General features: G+C 40.0%; 1 protein-coding gene across 3 annotated transcripts in view; it reads right to left on the reverse strand.

The window, feature by feature from the left end:
• Window positions 1–1,898: 1,898 nt before the first annotated feature.
• Window positions 1,899–24,904, reverse strand: part of Slc40a1 (solute carrier family 40 member 1) — a 108,007-nt gene continuing 85,001 nt past the window's right edge. Inside the window, exons 2-11 of one of the 3 annotated variants that reach the window (XM_039082988.2) lie at window positions 22,239–22,323; window positions 20,775–20,863; window positions 19,569–19,756; window positions 19,075–19,142; window positions 15,142–15,301; window positions 12,864–12,979; window positions 12,173–12,299; window positions 6,237–6,482; window positions 4,679–5,317; window positions 1,899–3,519 (exon numbers count right to left, since the gene is read on the reverse strand). In XM_039082988.2, the coding sequence (XP_038938916.1) occupies window positions 3,206–3,519; window positions 4,679–5,317; window positions 6,237–6,482; window positions 12,173–12,299; window positions 12,864–12,979; window positions 15,142–15,301; window positions 19,075–19,142; window positions 19,569–19,611 (1,713 nt within the window). In that variant the 5' untranslated portion in view covers window positions 19,612–19,756; window positions 20,775–20,863; window positions 22,239–22,323 and the 3' untranslated portion in view covers window positions 1,899–3,205. Of the gene's footprint in view, window positions 3,520–4,678; window positions 5,318–6,236; window positions 6,483–12,172; window positions 12,300–12,863; window positions 12,980–15,141; window positions 15,302–19,074; window positions 19,143–19,568; window positions 19,903–20,774; window positions 20,974–22,238; window positions 22,324–24,904 lie in introns of those variants that run through there. The other 2 variants (XM_063266613.1, NM_133315.2) reach the window with 2 other exon arrangements.

Here is a 24,904-nt window from a genome sequence, read left to right on the forward strand (position 1 = left end):
AATTCTTAGTCTTCAGTGAAATGCAAATCAAAACAACCCTAAGATTCTACCTCACACCAATTAGAATGTCTAAGATAAAAAAAACTCAGGTGACAGTAGATGCTGGTGAGGATGTGGAGAAAGAGGAACACTCCTTCATTGTTGGTGGGATTGCAAACTGGTACAACCACTCTAGAAATCAGTCTGGTGGTTCCTCAGAAAATTGGACATAGTACTACCTGAGGACCCAGCTATACCACTCCTGGGCAAAAGATGTTCCAACATATAACAATGACACATGCTCCACTATGTTCTTAGCACCTTATTTATAATAGCCAGAAGCTGGAAAGAACCCAGATGCCCTTCAACAGAGGAATGAATACAGAAAATGTGGTACATTGTCACAATGGAGTACTACTCAGCTATTAAAAACCATGACTACATGAAATTCATAGGAAAATGGATGGAACTAAAAATATCATCCTGAGTGAAATAACCCAGTCACAAAAGAACACCATGGTATGCACTCACTGATAAGTGAATATTTGCCCAGAAGATTGTAATACTTAGGAAAAAATTCACAGATCATATAAAGCTCAAGAAGAAAGACAAAATGTGGGTGCTTATTTCTCCTTAGAAGGGAGAATATATACTCATGGAAGGAAATACAGGGACAAAGAATGGAGCATGGACTGAAGAAAAGGTTATTCAGACTCCCCCACCTGAGGATCCATCCCTTATGTAGCCCCAAACCCAGTCACTATTGCTAATGCCAAGAAGTGCTTGCTGACAGGAGCCAAATATGAGTGTCCCCTGAGAGGCTCTGCCAGTCTTAATGGTACAGATGAGGGTACTTGCAACTGACCATTGGACTAAACAAGGGGACCCCAAGGGAGAAGTTAGAGAAAAGACTGAAGGAGCTGAAGGGGTTTGCAACCCCACAGGAAGAAAAACAATATCAACCAACCAGATCCCCCCAGAGCTCCAGGGACTAAACCACCAAGCAATGAGTACACATAGAGGCACCCATGACTCCAGTCACATATGTAGTTGAGGATGTCATTGTTCAGCATCAATAGGAAGAGAAGCCCTTGGTCCTGTGAAGGCTCGTTTCCCCAGTGCAGGGCACAGATGTGGGAGTGTGTGGGTGGCATGGGAGCATGCACATAAAAGCAGGGGGAGGGAGGAGGGGTATGGAAGTGGGGAAAAGGGGATAACATTTGAAATGAAAATACATAAAATATCCAAGAAAAATAAAGCTTAAAAAAATGAAAGAACTTTGATAGCATATGCCAGCAAGGATCTGGGAAAAAGGGACCACTGGTAGGATTGAAACCGTGTATAGCCATTATATAAAATCATTATGGAGAGTTTGTAAAAATTACAAACAGAAGTGCCGTAAGTCAACTATACCACTCCAGGGCATATGATCAAGGATTCTATATCCTACCACAGAGATACCTGTGCATCCACATTATCACTGCTCTCTTATCAACAGCAAGGAAGTGGAAATAGCCTATGTGTCCAGGAAGATATGAAATAATGAAGATGTGTCATATATGCACAACAGACTCTTTTTCCACTTATGAGGACAAGTGAAAATTCGAAAATTTCAGGGAAACGGATGGATCTGGAAAATATAATTTTAAGTGATGTGATCCAAACTTAGAAAGACAAAACAATGAGTTTCATATGCCCATTCTCACCTTCAGTGTGTGCATGGATACAGATATGAGTCCAGATGTGAGTAAGCTTCCAACCAAAAGGACAAGGTATGGCTAGGCGACAAGGAAGGACAGGAGGTGGTCAGAAGGACATAGGGGAGAAGTTACTGGGATGCAGCAAGGAGGAAGGTAGGATAGGAAGGGACATGTGAGAGGAGAAATTGACTACGGCGCACTTTGTTCAAAAGGCCAGAATGACATATACTTTTTATATGCTAATATTGAAACATGTAACAATAATTGGAGAACACAACCCAGCAAAGGAAAATGAAGATTTTACAAACATTTTATATAGAAATATTTTATGAAGATTTTATAACATAGTCAATCATTATGTCATACTGCAGAAGGGTGAAGAAAAATATTAAATGGAAAGAAAGTGCTCCTAGCAACGCATGGCGGTCTCCATGAAAGTGCATCAAAAGTTAAAGCAATGTCCCATGTTGGTACTGCATATTACAAAAAGACTTGTAGAACAGTTTAAAAAATATTTACAAACAGTTTTTTCTTTATTCTTTTCAGAGATATTGAAAGGGGAACCTTTGTGACTATTCTTGCTCTAGAAAAAGACAGAGATAATAAACACGTCGGCCCAAGTCAGTGAAGGTAAAATGCTCTGTACAAGCTCATCATTGATGTGCAGTCCTTTCCAAGCGTGGGCTGCTTTTCTGCCTGTCAGGTGCTAGGCCTAGGGCCAGCTCTTTCATATACCAGGATAGTTAGTGATCACTGACAACAGTGACTCTGGTTACGTGAGGTCCTCCCCATTAGCTTCCAGTTTCTACAACCACACCAATAACGTGCTTTAAGTCCTTCTGTACTGCACTAGAAATCTACAGCTTTTCTTCTCTCTGCAGTCATTTTAGGAAGAGCCACATACACACATTACTGTAATATTTTGCCCTAGCTGATAGTCAAAATGCAAAGGTTATACCATGAGCCTTTTGAAGAAGTTTAGTTATGTATTTCATCCTTCACATATAATAAATTCCCTAAGTTCAATGGGATTAATAAGAATAATGCTCATTATCAGACTATAATCTTCCTACAAGGAGAAAAACTTGTTTCTGTAACGTAACTGAGAAAAATACTACTCATCTTTAAAAAAAAAAGGGAAGTGAGCCAGACTTTTACAAGAGTGAGTTTTGGGGTGAATTGATTTATCTGCATTCTAGTGGACAATATCTACTATGGAGTAATTTAACTCACCTGACAGCCACTCTTTAAAATTTAATATACTCATAAGAGTATGGGAAACTCATTTTACCATTAAACCCATCCTACCCACATGCTGACTTTTCCTCTCCCTCTTATTTCCCCATGTTTACATGTAAGGAGAAATAACCATCTTCGCTGGTGAAGGTTCGTTAGTGCCCCTAACCCTTAAGGCACAGCTGTAGTAAAAACAGAGAAAAGTGCAGGCATTTATTGGAATTCTGTAGTACAAAATAAGCACACATGCTCTCCACAAATCTAGTAACAGGGGCCACAGCTAAACTATTTTACACAACAGATGTATTAGGCTGACTTTCATCTGTAACTTCCTTTTCATCAGGAGCACAAACAAAAATCTGGTTGCCCAGAGTCTTCTGGGCAAAACGGAAATACATAAGATGTCCCATTGCCACAAAGGAGACTGAAATCAATACTAGCAAGCCAAAAGCTTCAGGATTTGGGGCCAAGATGACCATGATGAAATGCAGAAGGTCGAGAAGGTAGTTCATGGAGTTCTGCACACCATTGATAATGCCTCTTTCTGATTCAATTACATTTTCTTGCAGCAACTGTGTCACAGTCAAATCAAAGGACCAAAGACCTGTATGGCAATGAATATTTTAGAATGTTAAATTTTAGTGCATAACTTAATGTATAGTTATATAGCTCACAGTCTCTAAGTGTATTAATATATGCAAAACACACTGAAGCTCTACAACCTTTGAATTACCTATATAAAGTATTAATTACATTTTTGCCTTATATAATTTATTAGCATATAGTATATTATATAGCTTATTGGTATATACTAATGCCTTCAAGAAATGATTTTCCCAGCTACAAGATACAATAAAGCTGAGTCACAGCTTCTCAGTCTTGTTTTTTCTGTGATTACGCAGACTACAAAAGCGTCAAGGACACAAAGCCTATAAATTCTAGCACTTCTAAAGTTTAAAGTGACCTAATGTGCTGCTACAGCCAAGGAGCACAGAAACTTTAAACCATTGTTATATTGCTGCTTGAGTAGCATAGGGCTCCCAATAAAGCTGTCTTGACTGAGTATTAATACCTCTGATAAATTAATAAATTGCTCTGTATCACAAGATAAATAAGGTCTCATTTCAAGAATGAATGGATTTAGAAGGCTATTCACCAGGGTTCCATTAATGATTACTTAAATTCTGCTCTGTAAGACACCTTTACATAACGCTTCCTGACAGAAGTTTAAAACTCATACGTGACGAAGAGTATATAGTAAATACACACAGCTAGAGAAGGCTTTTGAAGGACGGTTTTTTACAACCACTCTATCTTTAGACAAGTGACAATTTAAGCCACTTCCCTAGCAAGCAGGAGGTCCTGGGTTTGATCCCCAGTACGAGACACACAGATACGCAAGGAAAGGAGGAAACACTTAAAAATATTCATTTAAGGATGTACCTCAGAATTAGAGTACTGGCTTAACAGGCATAAGATCCTGGGTTCTCTCTCACCACACCACACACACACACACACACACACACACACACACAAAATTTAGAAAAAAACTAAACACTTACATACACACACATATACATGCAAACATAGTTTAAACTATTACATGAAATTTTATGTTTAGAGAGTAAATTCTATACATAAACTGTGGGTTTTGCCTAAATAAATATCTGTAAAGTATTTCAGATAATGTATTGTTGAATTGTCTACATTAGGTTTTAAAATGATGTTTGTAATTTTTTAGTATGCAGAAAGAGAGTTCTTACCGATTCTAGCAGCAATGACTCCTGCAAACAGCAGGCTGACGGAGATTATGGGGACGGATTTAGTACTCATCTCATGGACGGTATTGACAACATTAGACACATTAGACATAAGCATTTCTGTTTCAGGTATTTTGGTAGTTGAGGACACTGCCTCCTCATGTATAAACCTAGAACGGATATCTTCAAATGGAGAAACAGACAGGTCCAAGGGGCTTCCAGGCATGAACACGGAGATCACACACAAGATCAAACAAGAAAGCTGAGCCAGTCCTGAGAACAGACCAGTCCGAACAAGGCCACATTTTCGACGTAGCCAAGTGAAGGCCACAGTTCCCATTATTCCAGTTATTGCTGATGCTCCCATCAAAACACTGAGGATGGAACCACTCAGTCCCTGAGTGTAAGCATATCCTGTGGTGATACAGTCGAAGCCCAGGACTGTCATATAGAGGAAAGCCAGGCCCATGCCAGCCAAAAATACGGGCTGGTTATAGTAGGAGACCCATCCATCTCGAAAAGTGCGGAAGGGTTCTGCGATCTGGGAGGCACAGGTGGGTTCTTGTTCACATTCAAGTTCACGGATGTTAGAGTCTTTCTCACCCATTAGGTGAGTTCCCTCCAAAGGTTTTGGCTCAGTATCTGTTAATAAAACACACCATTATTTTAGAGGAAGAACATGAGGAGTAAAACCCAATTATTTTTATTTTACTTTTCTCCTCCTATATAGATCTCCTTGACTACTACATTATAATGTGATTTTCTTTTACTGGTAAGTTATGAATTACAGCTGTCAAATAACTCCCAAGTACCAGTTTTGCTTTAAAAATACTGTTGGTCTCTTTTTAAACCTCTATTTCTTTTAGGTATTATACTCACACTTAAGTAAATTGCAGCAAGATTCATCAAATAAAACATAAAAATTATGCGGGGAAATAAAAGTATCTTTTTTTTCTGGAACCTCACTAAGATTTCATTTGCTGGGCTGGGGAGATGGCTCAGTGGTTAAGAGCATTTACTGCTTTTCCAGAGGTCCTGAGTTCAATACCCAGCAACCACATGGTGGCTCACAACCATTTGTAATGGGATCTCTTCTGGTGTGTCTGAACACAATGATAGTGTACAGTGTACTTCCATAAAACAAATAAATTAATCTTAAAAAAATTCCATTCACCAGAAAACCATCCTCCCCTTCTCCTGGAAAAGTCCTGCCTCTCTTTCTGCTTCCCACCGTTTCCAAATGGCGATTTTATTCCCCTCAGAAAATATTAAGAAAATTTTCATGTTCTTGTCCTCCCAGTTCTAGAATCATTTCCCAGGCATCCTCAATCAGCTGTTTCTCTGTTCCTATTGCTGACATGAAGAAAACGGGCCAGGGATCTAATCCCAAGCCCTTTTAGATCCAACCCACAGTTCTTCCCAGAATCTCAAAAGATGATATTACAACCCATCTAGGCTTTCCCTGGAAACACAGTCTGGACTATAGAACCTGATCTTCACCGAAAAGTTCAAGGTCTGAGCGTGAACTTAGAGCACAAAGCTGGTGGTTGTGCACCGTTACCTTTAGGTGAGGTCAGCTGCTTCAGTTCTGACTCCTCTACCTTGAGAGCAGCTTTTACAGCCAGAGCAGGGGTCTTCTGGTAAACCTTCCAGAGCAAGAAGTACTCCACACACATGGACACCAAATTCCAACCAGAAATGAAACCACAGCCAATGACTGGGGAACCGAATGTCATAATCTGGCCAACAGCCATGGGGGCCAGGATGTTGGTTAGCTGGTCAATCCTTCTAATGGTAGCATTCATGTCTAGAAGTAGGTGAAAGAGGAGAGTGAGCGTTCCAAACTGTGAAAGAAAGCCTGAACATTTACGTGCTATAAGTCTAAACCAACAGTGCAGACCCCTGAGAGGCTTGCTCCTGATGGCACTCTCTGGCCAATCCATCTGTTGTGAAGAAAACAATCAGTCCTCCCCTGTTTTCCTCAAGTTAACATTTCTCTAGGAAAAGTCAATATATTACATATATGTATAGAAACAAGTTCATAAACAGGCATACAAATACATCTAACATGTAAAATGTTGCAAGATAAGTATAATGCTCCTTTAAAGCAGTGGCTCTTGACCTGCCTAATGTTACGACCCTTTAATACAGTTCTTCATGTTGTATTGACCCCCAACCAAAAAATTATTTTATCACTACTTCGTAATTGCAAGTTTGCTACTCTTATGAATCATAATGTACATTATTCAGGGTATCTGATATGTGACCCCTGTGAAAGGGTCACTTGACAACATCCACAAAGGGATTAAGACCTACAGGTTGAGAACCACTGCTTCAAAGGAAGAGCTGGGGTTGACTCGGTTATGGATTATGGTGAAGAGAGAATAAGAGGAGTCACAGATGGTTCTACAAAATGTTGTTTCTTTTTATTTTTCTTGAATAACTATTTACTGAGAAACAGGTGACTTCAGAATACTCAAATTTAGTATAAGAGAACTCGAATTTGATTTTGCAAATGTTGATTTTGACAGACCCGCTGACATTCAAGAGGCTCTGTTGTGACCAATGGTTAAATAAATAAATAAGGCTGAAGATTTGGAAAGAGATAAGACCCAATTTTGGACATTTGCCAATTTTTAAGACAATGACATTACATGGAATATCAATAGAGCATGTGTAGAGACCACACAGGGGCTAACATGTTGTGAATGCCAATGTTCAGCTGTCAGAAAAGTCAGTAGAAAGCAAGATGATTAAAAACAAGAGTACGGTGTCCTGGAAACCAAATGGGGACAGTGCTTCAAAGAGCAACAAAATCACTGGTGAAATCAAGAAAGATGAGCATTTAGAAGAATCCTCAATGGTCCAGTGAAAACTACTGCAAACCTCAAAGACAGTGGAGCAGGCAGGGCAAATGCTTGAAGAAAGTTGGTTTTGGAGCTTGGTGCCAACTCCAGGAAACACTAATTTCTTATCTTTCAGCAGGTTTCTCTCCAAGGTATTTTGCTGCCTCCTAGCAAAGTGCCCGGAGTAAAAAGTAAAATACAACAAAAATCAGCAGAATGTGAGGAGGGTGGAAGAGTTCCTGCAGGATATAGGTGAAAATGCAACGCAATTCCTCAGGAAGGAGGGAAAGAGAAGACAGCAGAGAAAGGATTGATCACTAAATGAAGGAAAGAATCAACTCTATGCTCAAGGGAACACTGGGTTCATTCACTTGTTTTTCTCCCGTGTTGCTCTACTGTGAAGAGTTGAATTTAAATGGGGTTACTAAGTTAGCCTAACAAAAGGAGAGGGAACCAAGTGAGCTAAGGAGGTCAGCATGCCATCATGATGGACCTTGGGATTTAAACTGGGTAAAAGAAAGAGAATGTGAAAGTCATAGACTGTCGTGCAGGGCTGTTGGGCTGGGAGCTGAAGGAGAGGGATGGGAGGGTGCAAGAGTGGTAGGCTAAGACACAGAAGCCAAAGACTGAGACGATGAGGTGGGAAGATTTCATGGCAGTAAGGAGACTTTCTAAAGTTTGACCCTGGGACTGTGCAACCGTGTCAAAGACGAAGGAAGGGCAACTAAGGAAATTATCTCCTTTGTCATGCTCTATAGCACAAAGCGGGGTGAGATTAACTAGGTAGGTCCTTAACAATCATCTGGGTTGGCAAGGAAAAATCAATGACTAATGAGCACATTCATGGAAAATTGCCTTTCTTCCTCCCTTCATTCATTCTAGTCTTCAAGTGCTTCCTCATTAGTCCTATGAGTGTACGATGTGTATGATAATGCGAGAACTTTGATATTCTTCACCTTTCACTTGAAAGGCAAAGGCAGCCTCCATCGGTTTCATCCAAACTATCCTTGCCAAGGCTCCCCTAATGTCTGTCTGCCCACAAACAGGTGTTCAGTGCATATGCCAACGGTGACGCAAGGAGCTGATCCAAGTAACTTACTGATCCAAATCCAAAAAGCAAATAACTGATGTAATAACAGCTGGATTTTAAAAATATAACAAGAAGAAATGTTTTAATTAAATGTTTATCCTTCCCTAGATGATCACAGAGCTTCCAAGACCCCAGTTTTATCTTTTATGTGATACTTAGGAAGGTAATGATGCTTTGTGTCAAGAAAACAGGTTTTATATCTTTGGAGAAGAATAAATTAAGCAGTAGTTTTGAAGACCTGTTCATTTTATTGGTAACAGCCTAGAATAGAATCTGTCTTCTGAATATTCAAACATAAGCTATTCGTGAGCTTATATTTATTCTCATGTGAACCCTCAAATGAATGTTGTCCTGGCTCTGAGTTGGCTGTTTTGGCAATAGCTATGATACAGAACAGTCATGAAATAAGTTCTTTCACTGTAATAAGTACATAATACCACAGAGGAGAATATGTCTTTTCAAAAGGGCTTTGCTGAGTTGAGTAAATCGGAGCCCACAGGCTCTCCTCCCTAAAATATGAAACTAGCTTTTAACCAGTAGAGTTCAGACAGGAAATTTATGTGCCATGCTGGATCAAAGCAAACCATTGGATTTTTCTTCAGAATAATTAAAAAGACACTGTTACTAGATTGTTCCAGAAAGAAAAGAAGCAATAGATGGGCTGGAATGCCTGGAGAAAGGAGGTTACACAGCCTGTGTGTAAAAGAGACTATCTTAATAAAATAATATTTTATTTAATAACTGAAAAATATTTTAGTTTATAAAGAAGTTAAAAAAGAGTACATTTGTGAAAAAAAACTATGCCTTTTCTGAAGCTCTCTACCTGACTGTTTTCTCCTGTTCTATGCCTCAATGACACAGCTTCAAATTTTAAAGCTCTCCAGAATCAATGAATACTGGGATAAAGAGGTGCATCCAACAGCCAACTCATAACCTTACTCTTTAAAATCAGTCACCCACCCACACACACAGACACACACACAGACACACACACAGACAGACACAGACACACACAGACACACACACAGACACACACACATACAGACACACACACACATACACACACATACACACACACACATACACACACACACATACATACACACACACACACACACACACACACACACACACACACACACACACACAGCCTTACAGCCCAGTCTCCTACCTGGTTTTCTAACATCCTCACCAGAAGCCAAGGCAACCCACAGACTACTTTTCTTCTTCTCTCTTCTATTTTTCTTTAGCCATGGCCTTTTTTCCTGACTTTTAAAATTCTGCTTAGAGCAGAAATGACACCCAAAATCCATGGTTAGACATCTGCTGACCCTCTGAACTAAAGAAGTCTCTGTATATTGCTTTGAAGCATGGTTTTTAGTTAACAACCGCTGCCGTTAAATATCAGGAAAGAAAGCTTGTAGGTTTCCTTCACTGTTCTAGGAACTACACTTCAGCCCTTAAGACTTGGCGAACAAAAGAGGAAAGCACACATTCCATTTCTCTTCTTAAAGTGGAGGAAGCCCGCAGGGAAGGAAACAGGCTTCCTGTTCTGGATTTGTCTACCATATCTACCATTCACAGTAAAGAGAGGTTTAGCTGAGAATTGGCCGGTCATATTTTCAGTTGGTCTAAAACATCTTTTTATAAACTCACAGAGTAATGTTGTTGGTGTGATTGTACTAGGACCACATAAAGAGTATTTCCCTTTAACAAGGCTATTGGAAGGAGAAAAACAACATTTTAAAAACATTTCTTTTAATTACTTTTTAATTATGTGTATTGTGCAGGTATGTGCACATAAAGGCATGTGCCTACAGAACCTAGGCTGTCAGATCCTCTGCAGCTGGAGTTTGGCAACTGTCTGATGCTTCCCTGAGAACAGAACTCGTGTCCTCCTGAAGAGGAGTATGTAAATGCTCTCAAGCACCAAGCCATCTCTCTAGCTCCCTAAATCAACCCTTTTAATTTAATGGACTTTACAGGATCAAAATGAGTACAGTTAAGGAATTCAGGTAAGTGAAAGAAAGACAATCTAGATGCCATTTTTTTTCTTCAAACATGTCAGAAAAGTATATTGGTGACCTATTTTCAAAATAAACTCTTTGATATCCCTAGCTTTTAAAACATTAGCTCAGTGGTAGAGCGCTTACCTAGGAAGCGCAAGGCACTGGTTTCGGTCCCCAGCTCCGGAAAAAAAAAAAGAACCAAAAAAAAAAAAAAAAACCCATACATGTTATGTGCTTAAAATATTGTTAAAAAGAGAAACATAACAACAATAAAAACGATGAAGACATCTTCTCCTTTAACATGACAAAAAGAGATGTGGAATTATTATTATTTTTTTGTAAATGAACAATGAGAGGAGTCAGGAGAATTCCCCGCAGGGCACATCCACTCCGCTGCTCTCACCTTATACACAAACCCCAAGGCCCAGGAGAATTTCTCCAGGTTGTAATCAGCCACCAGGAAGTGATGATGACTCAGGCAAATTCCTTTTGTTCTAGATCAGGGGTAAGCGTGACATTGTCAGTCACCTACAAATATACGAGGCCACATTCCTAGCTATCTGAGGACCTATGCAGGCAGGTTGGACAAGCCTGTTCCAGGCCTCCCATAGACTTTGTTCCCTTTCAATCACTCTTTTCTTCCTATCTTCTTTTAAGTCTAGTCAAACAGCCGCTTGCTAAGCCCAGCACATAATCTTTCCTTATGCATCCTGGAGTAAGCCACTTTAGTCATCAAGAATGGTTTTCTTGTTGGCCTGGGTTGTTGGGTAATGTGTTTGTGATACTCATTATCTTAATGACCAGCAGAGTCAGTTCAGCTGATCTCTTCAGCCCTCCTCCTTCACCTTGTGTAATGATCAATCCAGCTCAAGCCTATGTGCTCTGTGGAGAAGGAAAATGGAGACGGAGATGGAGAATACTGAGAAAGTGAGGGCATTTGGAGCCTTAGAAGTACTGAGGCATGCTGTCTTATAAGCAATCTTTGCTCTCTCTTGAGCCACTCATCTGTGTTTCCAATAAACTGAAACTGTTTAAAAACACATTCTGTCTTCCATTTGAAAAGATATTTCAAAAGCCTTACATTGTGTAGGATGTGAGATAACTGCTATTCGAACATTTTTTGAAGCAGAAAACAACTTCTAGAAACTTTGCTGCAATTGTGTTGTCCATGGGTATTAAAAAAATGCCAACGGTATGATCCTTAAAATCCATATAATAATGTCCACAGTTACGAGGGTCAAATACCACGTCAGACTGTCACCATCACAACGGAAACTCAGAAATAGCAAACTATTTTTTAAAAAGAGGAAAAGTTCAAATGCGATCTATTTGTTAGCTTTGCAGAGCATGATAGAACAGTAGGTACACTAACATTAACTCGGTAACAATTAGATAAATCACTGCGCCGTTTGACACCTAGAGCAGAACAATACAAAACTCTGCACTTTTCATAGATTATTCTTAAAACCTTCCCATATGATCAAGAGTAAAAAGCCCCCTACTCCTACTTAGCACCACAGATGCATTTAGTTGCACGGGGAATCCAAGTTACCTGCTAATCTGCTCCTGTTTTCTCCTGCTACGACAACAATCCAGTCCCTTTGGATTGTAATTGCAGTGGCAGTACTGGCCAAATTCGCAATGTTTGCAATGGTGATGATCAGGATGTAGCAGACAGTCTAAGGAATGAAAGCAATAAAAAAAATAAATAAAATAAAACCTTGAGTTAATATGTCAGTTCACATCTTTTAATTTTAATCTCATTCATGAGAAGTCACTTTACTTTCTACACATGGAACAGGTGCGTCAGATATTACAACAGAGCATGACACTGTTCATATTTGCATCATCTGTAGTTAATGCAAAAACAAAAAACAAAAAACACGCCCCCCCCGCAAAAACCAGTAGTCACTTATGTGACAGTTCATATAAAGTAGTGACATAATGGTGGTTTTTAGTGTTTATCCCACAAATACTTGTTAAAATTACATCAGAGAATCAAAGCAACCTGTGGACATAGAAAGCGACACTGAACGGTTACAGTAGAAAACCCAAAAGGTGTACTCCTAAACCATAAAAACTTTACATTTTCATTGCTGTTACATATTCATTTTCTGTCACCCAGTGTCCTGGAGGAGTTGAGCCACAGCTCTGTGGTAGAGTGTGTGTCTAGCACTTAGTAGGTCCTGAGTTTCATTCTCAGGATCCCGAAAGCACACAAACAAACAGCAGGAAGAACTTACAAGGACCCATCCATGATACATGTTCAGAAGCTCATTCTTGTGTAAGAAAACCATCATCAGGATGATCCCGCAGAGAATGACTGATACATTCTGAACCACCAGGGACGTCTGGGCCACTGTACAGAACAAAAGCACAATGTTCACTGCACCAGCATGTCTTGGGCAGGCTGCTTTTATCCACACAGTTGTTGGCCTACATTGATGTACATGCATGATTACCAGACAGAGAAAACCTTCTAACAGTAAATTCTGCCTCAGTTATTTTCTGTACACAGACCTATGAAACCTGCAAACGTTATAATATTCTCAGGACTTTCTTCTACTAGCTGAAGTCTTTCATGATAAATGCATTTTCATCTGACAAATTTACTAGAAAGTTTGCTGCCCTAAATAGAACTATTCTACAGAAAAGATCCGCCTTTCGATTCTTTGCTGTTTAAGCTTAAATAAAGACACAGAGGAGGTTACAAAGGAGGTGAAGGGGGAAGTTATGGAATTGTAACCTCTCACTTACATGGCAGGCTTAATCTAATAAAATGGTCTTGACAAACAAAAAATACACAGACATTTGCCAAAAATCCCTAAGTAGCAAGTTTCTTCAGATAGGTATTTTATTCATCATTGCTATAAATTCTAAGATACACCTTCTATCAAAGAAATTGCAAGTCCTGTTAGAGACAGAAACTCCTTCATGCAGAACAAGTGTTAGAGTAAAGCCAGATAGAAAACCCAGTAGTTGTTTACCATTCACTCGGTAGATGATCTAGGACAGGATACTTAATGCTTCTTATGCCTACGCCTAACAAGTGTGAATGATAACATCCGCCTTCCTTCCTTCCTTTATGGAATCCTAATGATAACTCAAATAAAATATTCATGAAAGCATTCTGAAATGCATAAGCTATAATTACAGATCTTGTCATCCAGGACAGTAACGCTTATCCCGGCTTGGAAGATCATATCAAAGGCTTAAGACAACAAGCTGCTCTCAGAAGACAGTCTGAAATAAAAGCCAACATAGAACTCACTTATTCACACATCTGGGCATGCATTCCTTCACCAAAGGATTAGATACCAACTGCCAACGCACCAGAAGGAGGGATATGTGGGCAGATGACTATACCCATATCAGTATAATAACCAAGGTCCTGAAGTCTCAAAGAGCATGGAGGAAGAAATGCTCACTTTATTCCATAAGCATCAGGGATTTTGCATGAAGGGTGACTTGTGCAACAGACATAGGAGACTCCTATCTTACCATATTCGTCTTCTTCATCCAGCTTAGCACTTCTCTAACATACAGTTACAATGTTCAACAAATTTATGGTTAATAAATCCTAAGGATAATATCCCTGTGTATAATATAAAGAATTCGGTTTCCTCCAACATAAAGAAAATTTTTTCTCTATGTGTTCTGATCTGCTCATTCTCAAAACAGGAAAATCCTCAGATGAATCTTTGTACTAATAACACCAAATCCTAGAATTTGATAGTCCTATTGACTATTTAGAAGCAGTTATATTGAACTGAACACAACTAGTTATAACAATGTCTGTCTTCAGAGAGGCCTAGCCAGTTCTTTGCATTAGCAAAGCTCCAAAAACTTATCCACATTTCTCTTATATTCTAGATAACTAAATTGCTTACTTATTTTAGTCTCTTGTAAATAAAACAGATGTCTTGATATCCTAGAATAAATGTTAATTCATCATACATGTACAACACATGCATAGTACATGTGCATATAATTTCTTTTTAACCTAAAAATTATAATTCAGCTGTCGGCAGTATAGACATAGTTATTCTCCCTTGTACCAGTATTTAGTTATTTAATTTTCAGTCCCATGACACATCCCTTTATATGTAGCACAGTAATCCAGAGGAGAGACTTTCAAACTGTTCCCAGGAACATCAGACAGGAGAGCCTCTAGTGTAATTCATAGTTACAGGGGAGCCAGCACGAAGCACGCTTTTAATATTTAACGTGATTCCCAGAAAAATTGATTACAGGGTTAATTGTTAACATTTGACACTGACAAACTGCCAAAAAAAAGAAAATCTATTAGGTCAGTGTCCTAACACTCCTGCTAGTGCAGGAGCCTGGGGATCTGGAATCCAGGTGTCACCACCAACCCCCAGCCTTTCAATTGTGTTGTGTGAATGCTTTCTCTGAGTCAGTTAATCACATCGATTCTCTCTTAGTCTGATATTCCCTCCATTCCAGGGGAAGCACAGTCTAGTCTAGAGAGTACAGGCTTAGTTATGTAACTGCACTCACCTTTAAGTCTGGCATTCTTATCCACCCAGTCACCAATGATGGCTCCCAGGACCAGAACAGAGCCTGCCACCACCAACCCGTAGACAGCTGTCAAGAGGAGGCTGTTTCCGTAGAGTTCCACCAGAAACACAGACACTGCAAAGTGCCACATCCGATCCCCCTTAAACAAGAGAAAGAAGTTTGGCTGAAATGTTTTTAGTTTGTAGCATATTGTTCTCAAGAAGTTGTTCCTTATCAAATGGGTGCTTTCTGGCTATATCAGATGACGTTTCATGTTAATAGTTATGGATTGAATACTTGCCTAATGCTAAAACTTCATTCCAGCGCAATGGAAAACATTCAAGCTTCATTAGTTTATAGGCATTAGTTTGCCTTACATGCTAGGAACGGATTGAACAGACCCTGTGGCCTCTGATGGATTTGCATGTCTCTCATTTTTTTAAAAAAACAATTTGCTGTTTCACAAGTAAATTTCAAAGTCCTCAAGAGCAGAACAATCAGAAGGAGGAAGTCTGATCCCATAAGACCAAAGGTGTTGAAATAAATAAGTAGTCATTTTAATGTTTTAACACAGGTCAATTTTGAAAAAGAAAAAAGGCTATATTTCCACATAGTTTCAGAACATATAATGAATTTTACAATTAGTTAGTATAAAGTGTGGTATAAATTTAACACCAACTTTTAAATAAGTCAAGTCGGTTAATGTCTAAGACGTCTAAAATAGACATTTTAAAACACTGTAAGCTCCATCCTTAATGTCATGGGTTAACATGAAGGCAGACGATGTCTTGTCAACATCATCACTAAATTCACAGAGCAAGTTCCTTACATATTTGACCCTGTATGAAAGCACATCAACTCTGAGCTCTTCCCAAAGTCTCACAAAATCCTCACGATAAATTTCCTATGCTGGAAGAAAATTATTATATTGAGAAGCCAACTGCTATTAAATTTTAATAAGACTAAGGTAACAATCTGAAATATTCAAAACTTAAATTGATTTGTGCTAATATGAAAAGCATGCCATTCACAACTATGAATGATTCTATTCTTCAGGGATCATTTGCTAATAATGTCTGTAGATGCTTTGAGTTATCACATCCTCCAGGCCTGAAGGAAGCTTGAAGGAGGTAAATACTCCTGGCATCTATCAGTCCATAAAAGAATTTCTAGACCCCAAATATTAATAGTGAAGAGGTAGAGAAGTCTTGGGTTAAAGAATAATACACTTCCCAAATATAATTCAAGCTGATTACAAGATTGAGATCTTGGTAAAAAAGTTGAAATTTCTCTGGCTATCCTAATTTAAGAAGTGACAAATTACGTCCTTAGAAAAATGTCAAGACCTGACTAACATCTAAGTTGATGTTGACTGAGTCAGCGGTTCTTAACCTTCCTAATGCTGTGGCCCTTGAATAGTTTCTCATGTTGTGGTGACCCCAACATAAGATTTTCATTGCTACTTCATAACTGTAATATTGCTACTGTCATAAAGTATAAGGTAAATATCTGTGTTTTCTGATGGTCTTAGGTGACCCCTCTGAAAGGGTGATTCAACCCTCTAAGGACGTGTGACACATAGGATGAGAACCACTGGACTAAGAGCTCACCCATCCCTTCCATGCCTCCATTTCCTGCCCTCCCCACCAAACAAAAGCACCTCTCACTATACTTTGGTATTTGTTTACATGCCTATCTCCCCACGCTGGATCTGAGAATAAGTAAGCTCAGTAATTAATCTGCTTAATAAGTGGCCACAGGATGGTTTTCCGATGCATGCCCAATGCTACTGTGGGCATCAAAACTTCAGCAGTAGACAAAACACACAGGCTGTTTTTCATGCTGCTGGTGTTCCAATGTACAGGGACGGAAGCAAAGCTAGCACAGGGCAGGTGGTGGCAAAGGCTATGAAGAGAAGGAACACAGGGAAGGGCTGGCAGGTGGCATTCTACATGACAGAGGCCTTTATGACTAGAGAAGTAAACCCTTGAAAATACAGAGCACTTGGGCTTAAATGACAACAGTCTGACGGACATGGTGTAAACAGAGGAACTTGCTTTTCTTCGCCGTACATTTGCTTTACGTTGCTGTTTTTGTTGTCACTTTTTAAAGTCCACACTAAATTAAATTAGTAACGCCTTAACCAAAGCATCTAGTTCTTGCTTATTTTGTACTCCAATAGTAGCGTAAAAATGCATTGACCCATTAGTAGAAAGGAAGTTGGGAATTCAAAACCATACAAATCAACAGAAGCCTGACTTGAGAGGATCTTCTGCCCAACTGCTCCTATATCTGTTATCTAAGGACTCATGAGCTAACAGCACTGGAAAATGTATATATAATATTTTATTTATAAATTATAATTAACTAGAAATATAATTAAATAATATAAGTTTACATGTGTAAGACACACACTCATACACATACACACCAGAGTGACCTACACGAGACAAAGGACATAGAACAAAATTGCCTCCTCTCTTGTATTCCTTTGGAGTGAGGAGTAAAATCCCACTAACCCTTATAAGGCTTCTGGTACTATGGTTACTTTCCCTCCCTCTCTCTCCCAAGGACCTGTCCATTTACTCAATTTATTATATAAGGTTGCAACAAGCATCTTCCATTTTTCTTTTGGTACTTGCTTTAAATTTTCTTGACAAAAATCTTCTTCAAATTGCCCTGGAACACACATAGCTCCTCTCTTGTTTCTGGACAGACTGAAGCCCAGTCTGTCACCCAAAGGTCACATGAACCTTGAAGTTAATCAGTGTTTAGAATCGAGGCACCTGGTTTTCTAGGAGGACTTCAGAAACTCTTCTATTACAGGTCTTTTTAATGCTTATTATAAAATTAAATTGGAAGAACAAACTATTGGTTCAGATGTAGAAAGGGTTCTTCACTATTTTGCTTTGCTTTTTCCCCTTTTCTCCATCTGCTAAAGTAAACTCCACCTAACTCCATTTTGTTTATACGTTTATTTTTATTCAGAAAGATGGCAGCTCACTTCTCTAAAAAGCAATTCCTTAGAGAGCCAACTTAATAATTTTCCAAGGGCATAGGGAATACGTTTCCTCATGTGATGGTTTCCACTCACATCTTATAGGTAAATCAATAGGGGATCCCATTAAAAGGAAATTAGTACTTCAAAATATACTTTTGAAATTCTTTTTTCTTATTTGTAATACACAGAATATGTTTAGAATTGTAGCTTTTAAGCAGCAAGAATGATTGTTTAACCTGACAGTTTCTAATAATTATCCATTGAACACAGCCAGCATGCTAATATCTCGAAGAACTGATGTGGAACAGAAAGACTAACATTTTCCAAAAGCCACATAGGAAGCCAAAGGGAAAACTGGAAATCCATAGCTAATTTCCATTGGGTGGTGGCTTTTAACACAGCTCACACTACCCACAAATTAAGTTGCCACAGATAACAGCTTTGAAGATCAGAATTGTTATCATTTCGATGTTTGATCTTCAGTTAGGTATACTTAAACTCATCTTATAGTAATAATGTAATCCTAATATGCCAGTGTTCAACTGTCTACCCTTCTACTGTTTCCAGAATGCTGCATGCCAGTACCAGTTGTTAACCCAAGAGGGCCCATGAAATGCCTTTCCAAGGAGGCCCAATTAGAATTTACCAACACTAGTAACTATACAAGTTTCCTGTCCTTGTGGATCTTGTTTCAAACAATTGTCAGTCCACGTAAAGCTTTAGAATTTCACTGTTAAGTAAAATTTACTAACACTCGTGGGAAACATCTTTGAAGAAAACAATGTTTTTGTTGAAACATGTGTTTTAGGAAGATTTATTTACTTAACTGAATGACAAAACTGCAAGTTCTCTAATACAACTGTCTCTGAGGAAAGTAAACAACAGCTTGTGCAACAATGAGTGCCTCAAGAACTGTGTGCATTCTCACTTACCCAAGTGGAGAGAGAGTGGCCAAGGTAGAGGAGGAATTTTGCTGAGGTCAGGTAGTTTGCTAAAGATCCTATAAAGGCACAGAGAACAAGTTAAAAACATGTTTAAGCACTTCAATGGGCTCAGATTAGAACTTGCTTTTGGTCTTAATTATGTGTGACTTTTATCAGGTCACTTACAGACTGATGCATTCAGTTTACCTAATACCATCCACACAGATTCAGCGTTGCCTCTTGGTCAATAACCGCCCCAACTTCAGGCAGTGAAGAAACTCTTGTTTCGACATTCCTTAACTTCAGTGGGGTTTGTTTTTAATGCAAGGAATTTCACCCTGCCCGGGTTACTCTATGCTTACCCTTGCCTTACTCTTTTATTCAGACTTTGAGTTTACATTCTTCTTGAACCTCCATCAAAACCTAAGCCAACCCTCATGGAACTGTATCTCCCTATCCCCACCTGCATTCCCCCACTTGAAGCATTCGATTTCTCAACTCACCACAGCATCCTTCCTGATGGGTCTGATCTCTTGACTTGGTCATGGCACCAGACGCTCTCCCCTTGTTTGTTCGGATGCTAGTAGCTTTAGCTGCTCTTGCCCAGGGGCTTCTTCACAGGAGTGTGAGGAACCGGAGATAGCACGGCTATAAGCACAGCAGCCTTGTGCCGAAAGACCCCAAAGGACAACTAAGGCAAAGAACAGCAAAGCTGCCACCGGGGTCTTCTTTATGTCTTCTTTCCAAACTTAGCTAACACTGTAGCTGAAGTTGGAAAGCTAAAGCCTTATGGAAGCGGGTTGGAGGGTCCACCGGCCGCAGTAGACCCTAAGCCTGCTCTCGCCGCCGCCGCCGCCGCCGCCGCCGCCGAGGGAAGGGCAGCGGCTTATAGGGAGCCGTGGGCGGAGCTCGCGAGCGCCGGGACCGCCCCTCCCGGCTGGACGTCCAGGTCCCCGCCAGCTGTGCTCCCGCCGCCCTCCCAGGAGGCGCGAACAACCAGCGATCCGGCTGAGCTACCGCAGGAGAAACCCGAGAAGTGGCCCGCACAGTAGGAAGGGGATTGTGTGCGGACCCCGAGGGGACACCGCAGAGACATTTTGCACAAAGCCGATTGGCAGGTGCTAGAGGGAAGAAGCTCTTCTCTCAGGCCACTAGATTGACCCACAGTCCCTAGGCAAAGCTCAGCGGGAGCTGGCGCGGAAAAAAGGAGCCTCCCACCCACAGCTACACTTCGGAATGCAGGTAGCTAAGTAAATACAAGCCGTGTCCGGTCTGCCTGCGGCGCAGAATGTTTTCCTTCTCCGGGCTGTGGAGAGGGCCTTCTCTCAAAGCTGCCGAATCAAAGCTCAGGAAAGGGGCTCAAAGATCACAGTGCAGCCCTGCGCACCCCAGTGATCGAACGCGAGCCGCCTTCTGTTCTACAAGCACTGCAAGGAGGCAGCACCCTTCACTGTCCTTTCCCTCTGGGTTCTAACCCCAGACGCTCCTGCCTCTTTGGCTACTCCACAGGCCCCAGGTGCTGACAGGCAGTTACCAGGAATACCGGTTGTCCCAGTTGGGACCCTGGGTCTGGCCCGGTACAGATAAAGCCCTTTTGGTAGCCTCCTGGAGGGACAGGTAAAAATAACTAAAGGAAAAAGCGCCAGGTGTGAGCCTCTAATGACCCCAGGGCGTACCTGTTTCTAGGGTCCAGTGGACCCTTAGCTTACCTTTGTCAGTTCTGTCAACACCTCAAGAGTGATCCTCAACATTGAAACTCCAACCAACTTGCACGCTTGAAGCACTGCCAGAATGACACCTGGTAATGAACAGAGCCACTCATGAGCACAGGTCTTGTATCTGGACTCTCTATCAGAAGCCCCAAAGGTCTTTGCGGGCGGGGTGCAACTGGATTCGTTGGGATGAGGTCTGCAGAACAGAGATAGGGGTTTACTGCTGTAACCGCTTTTTGTCCTTTGCAAACCCTTCTCTCTCTTTTCCCACAAAACTTTTAAGTCCTTTCTTCTCTATCACAGGTTCAGTTATGTCTGCTGAAGTGACAAAATGGAGTAGTATATCCAAATGCCTTTGAAGGAAATCTAAAGAGTGCTTCCACGAGGTACTTAGGAATGGATCATCTAGCAAATTGTGACAATTCTTTCTTTCTTTCTTTCTTTCTTTCTTTCTTTCTTTCTTTCTTCCTTCCTTCCTTCCTTCCTTCCTTTCTTTCTTTCTTTCTAAAGTGTGTTAATCTTCAAAACACAAACCTTCCTGATTCCCTGCACATATATCACTGTGTGCCAAAAACAGGACCTCCATGTCCTTTGCATTAAGTACTGTGAGCTTTAAGAGCTATCCCCAACCTCTAATCAGAAGACTCAGAAACAGGAGCTCAGTTGATGTGTGCTTCAAAGTGTGATGTGGAGCTTCTGTTCCCCATTGTCACCAAGGAGTCCTCAGAAGCCAAAACTCCTGAGGGGTAAGAACAGGTGGGAGCTACAGTGAAGCAAACCTCAAGTAAGCAAGATTCACAGACAGCAAACGTGTGCAGCGTTTGAGCCTTGGCCAGGGCTCCTATCCTAGTCATTGGGAATGAGTGTACTGTTGAAGCTCATGACACAGAAGAAATTAAAATAGAAAATGGAATAAAAATTCTCAAAACACTTGGAGTACACAAGTGACAGTTTCCTGGCCTTGACGTTCCAGATTAGAAAGCAGAGCTGAGTCACAAGACATCGGTGGCTCTTCCTCCCTCCAAAGAAACATCTGACTGACTGAGAAGTAAAATTTCATCCAAAAGCAATGTTGTTCCTCAGGACAGAAAATATATAACTTTCTTGTCAACTTAGTCATAACTAAACAAGTCATGCATGTTCTAAGCCAGTTTTCAAAAACAAAAATTAAGTGCCCAAAAAAACTATTTCTCAGTTCTTTTCAACATAGTATTTATGAGACAGACAGAATCTAAGTTACGCATACTGGCTTTGGAATCACCATCCTCCTACCTCAGCTTCCCCAGTATTGGAATGACAGGCACACGTCACTATTGAGCTGTTTAAAACTCTGTTAGTTTTTAAAGAACCTTTTAAATCTTCCAGCCAGAATAAAATGTACTCTGATTGAAAGCTGTTAATACACATTTATGGTTGGGAAATAAAGGGGGCTTATTCTTTTCAAGTTGTGTTTTTACTTACCTCCAGGGCCCTCAGTTGCCCCTTCTGCCTCTGAGCAGCTCTCCAGAACAAAAACCACACAGGGAATGGTCACTGCTCCACAGCCCTGAAGACAAATGAAAAGGAAACAACACAGTGGGGTTATCACCAGCTATTACAGGAAGCCTTAGATCTGAGGACAGAGCTCCAATCGGATCCAAAGCCACGATTCTGTTCAAGGGCCTGTCAAGACTATCTGACGTTTCTGTAAGCTTCCAACTGAGTGGACTCTTAAGAAATTCAAGTTCAGGTTCTTACTTCAAGTCATAGACAATGGACAGAAAGATGAGCATCCTCATAACTCTTCAGTGTGGTTGAGTATCCCAAGAGATTCGACCTTGACAAACTTTTTATAAATACATGACCTCTCCTCCATTCTCCTCATACATCTCAAGCTTTAAAAAAGGAATGCATAATATTCCAAAATTATATATTTAATATGTAATATGCATTATCTATATTATATTATATATACTATACTACACTATATATTATATTATCCATATATTTTATATATAAATATATTACATAAAAATTTATGCTATATAACATTTACCTAATATATAATATAAAACATATATGTATGTGTGTTATCTAATAAATATATAGTATTCATAGCTCATAGTTGTCTTCAGGGTCTGGGAAGAATAGGTAATTATAAGGCACCTGGCATTTTTTGAAATAATGGACATCTTGCCAATGGTGATGGTGCAACGTTGTGAATTTATCTAAAGTGTCAAAACTATATTAAAATGACATAAACAATGAATTTCATTTTACATGATTTTTTTTAACCTCAATTAAAAAAAATAAGACAGTGCTCTTAAAAGGAAAGTTTGCTATTTTCCCAAATCAGTGTGAACTGGGATTGATGTAGAACAGATATGTAGAAAGAAGAAAACAGAAATCAAGTCTTACACATCATATTGGAAACTAAAACAGAGAGCTGTGTTCATTGTTTAATTTTCTCAATATATAGCCAGAAAATACATGTGATTTTCACTTAGTAAATAGTTTGGTCTCTTAACTTTTGGCATAGGTCCTTTCTATCTAACCTACCTCTCTGTTATGATATAGAGTCTATTCCTTTGTTGTTTGTTTCCACCTAAACATCAAAGCTGGATGCTTACTGACCACAACCCTAAAGACCTCACTCAGCCTTGCCTTCCTAGGGCTTATGCAGACAGACAGGCCTCAGCTACGAGGTCCTGTTCATTTGGTTTTTCTGTTGCTTGCAGCCCTCACAGAGAAGAGTGTATACATCTCAGATGTGTGAAGAGTTCTCAGTGCACACACCCACTCAAGTCATCTGCCTCAGACATACCTGACGGCATACCTGTTTCTAAGAAACCCCTTGAAGCTAATTCCTACTAAGATGGCCAGAAATTTCTAGCCACAAAGTTTGCATTCTAGGCAAAAGGTAAAAATGTTCTACTTAGGACACAGTTCCAGGTTCAGTGCAGGAGGGACCAAATGACTGCCTCAAGGCCTTTCCTGGTATGGGCACTATACCTGTTCTTGATTTTGTATGTTTTGTTTTATTTCAGTAAATATTACTTTTATATTGCTTATTTTTATTTTTGTTACCAAATCTCATAAAATGACAGATTATCATTACATGTCACCGAGGAGATAATGTCATTCCATGGCTGTGAAAACCTTGGGCATTTCCCTAATCTTAGACCCTTGAGTTTTGCTTACACAGACATTACTGTGGTTAAGGCTCTTTAAGGAGAAAACAAAAGGGCCTTTACACATGATCTGGACAAAACCCTTTAGTCCCATAGGATTTGAAATCACTGCTGAAATTATTCCAACATTTCGAAAGAAAGCCTCGCCCAGAAATGTCCCTCAGAAACACTCCATTAGTGTTATCTTGCATTGAGCAACGTGCAAAACAAAAGGCTCTAGAACTACCCAAATGGCAGGTAGAAGACAGGCACTTACCAGATGTTACTATCGTGGTTCTTCTTCTCAACACCCTGTGAAATAATTCTGTCTTTATCCCACTTGCAAATAGAAGTTAAATAACTCACTCAGTCACTCAAGTGAAGATAGAAGAGAGGCTGATTAGGATGCCAGGGGTGGCTGCTTTCCCATTGTGCCCCTTATCAGTGAACAAGAGTAGAACAGGACAAGTCAATAACCACAAGTAAGTCAATCAAGCAACGCAAAAACACCACAAAATCAGGCAACAATGGGGCCTTAGAAGGAACTGCTTTGACAGTTGAGAGACAACAAAAAAACTTAATGAAAGTTAAAAACAACAAACAAACAAATGAACAAACAAACAAAATACCAGCTGCTGGGATAAAATAATGACAGACCTCCATCTGGAGCAGAGACAGTTTTTTCTTTTTCTTTTTCTCAAGTCAAGCTTTTTTTCTTTTTTCAAGTCTAGCCTTGGCTGACCTTGAACTTGTTCTGTAGACCAACCTGACTTCCAACTCACAGGGATCTCTCTGCCCCTGGGATTACAGGTCTGTGCCACCACAGCCCAGCTGGGCAGACACCTCAGTACTAGAAGCTGCAGCAGACCTTCCTGGGCATGGGACCTGCAGCCTACATGCAGGTGACAGTGGGCCCCTTTCCTAGCTGCTGCAACTCTAAAATAGATTAAATAACACGGTTTGGGTTTTGATTTTTTT

The sequence above is a fragment of the Rattus norvegicus genome, chromosome 9, assembly GCF_036323735.1.
Source record: "Rattus norvegicus strain BN/NHsdMcwi chromosome 9, GRCr8, whole genome shotgun sequence".
NCBI lineage: Eukaryota > Metazoa > Chordata > Mammalia > Rodentia > Muridae > Rattus > Rattus norvegicus.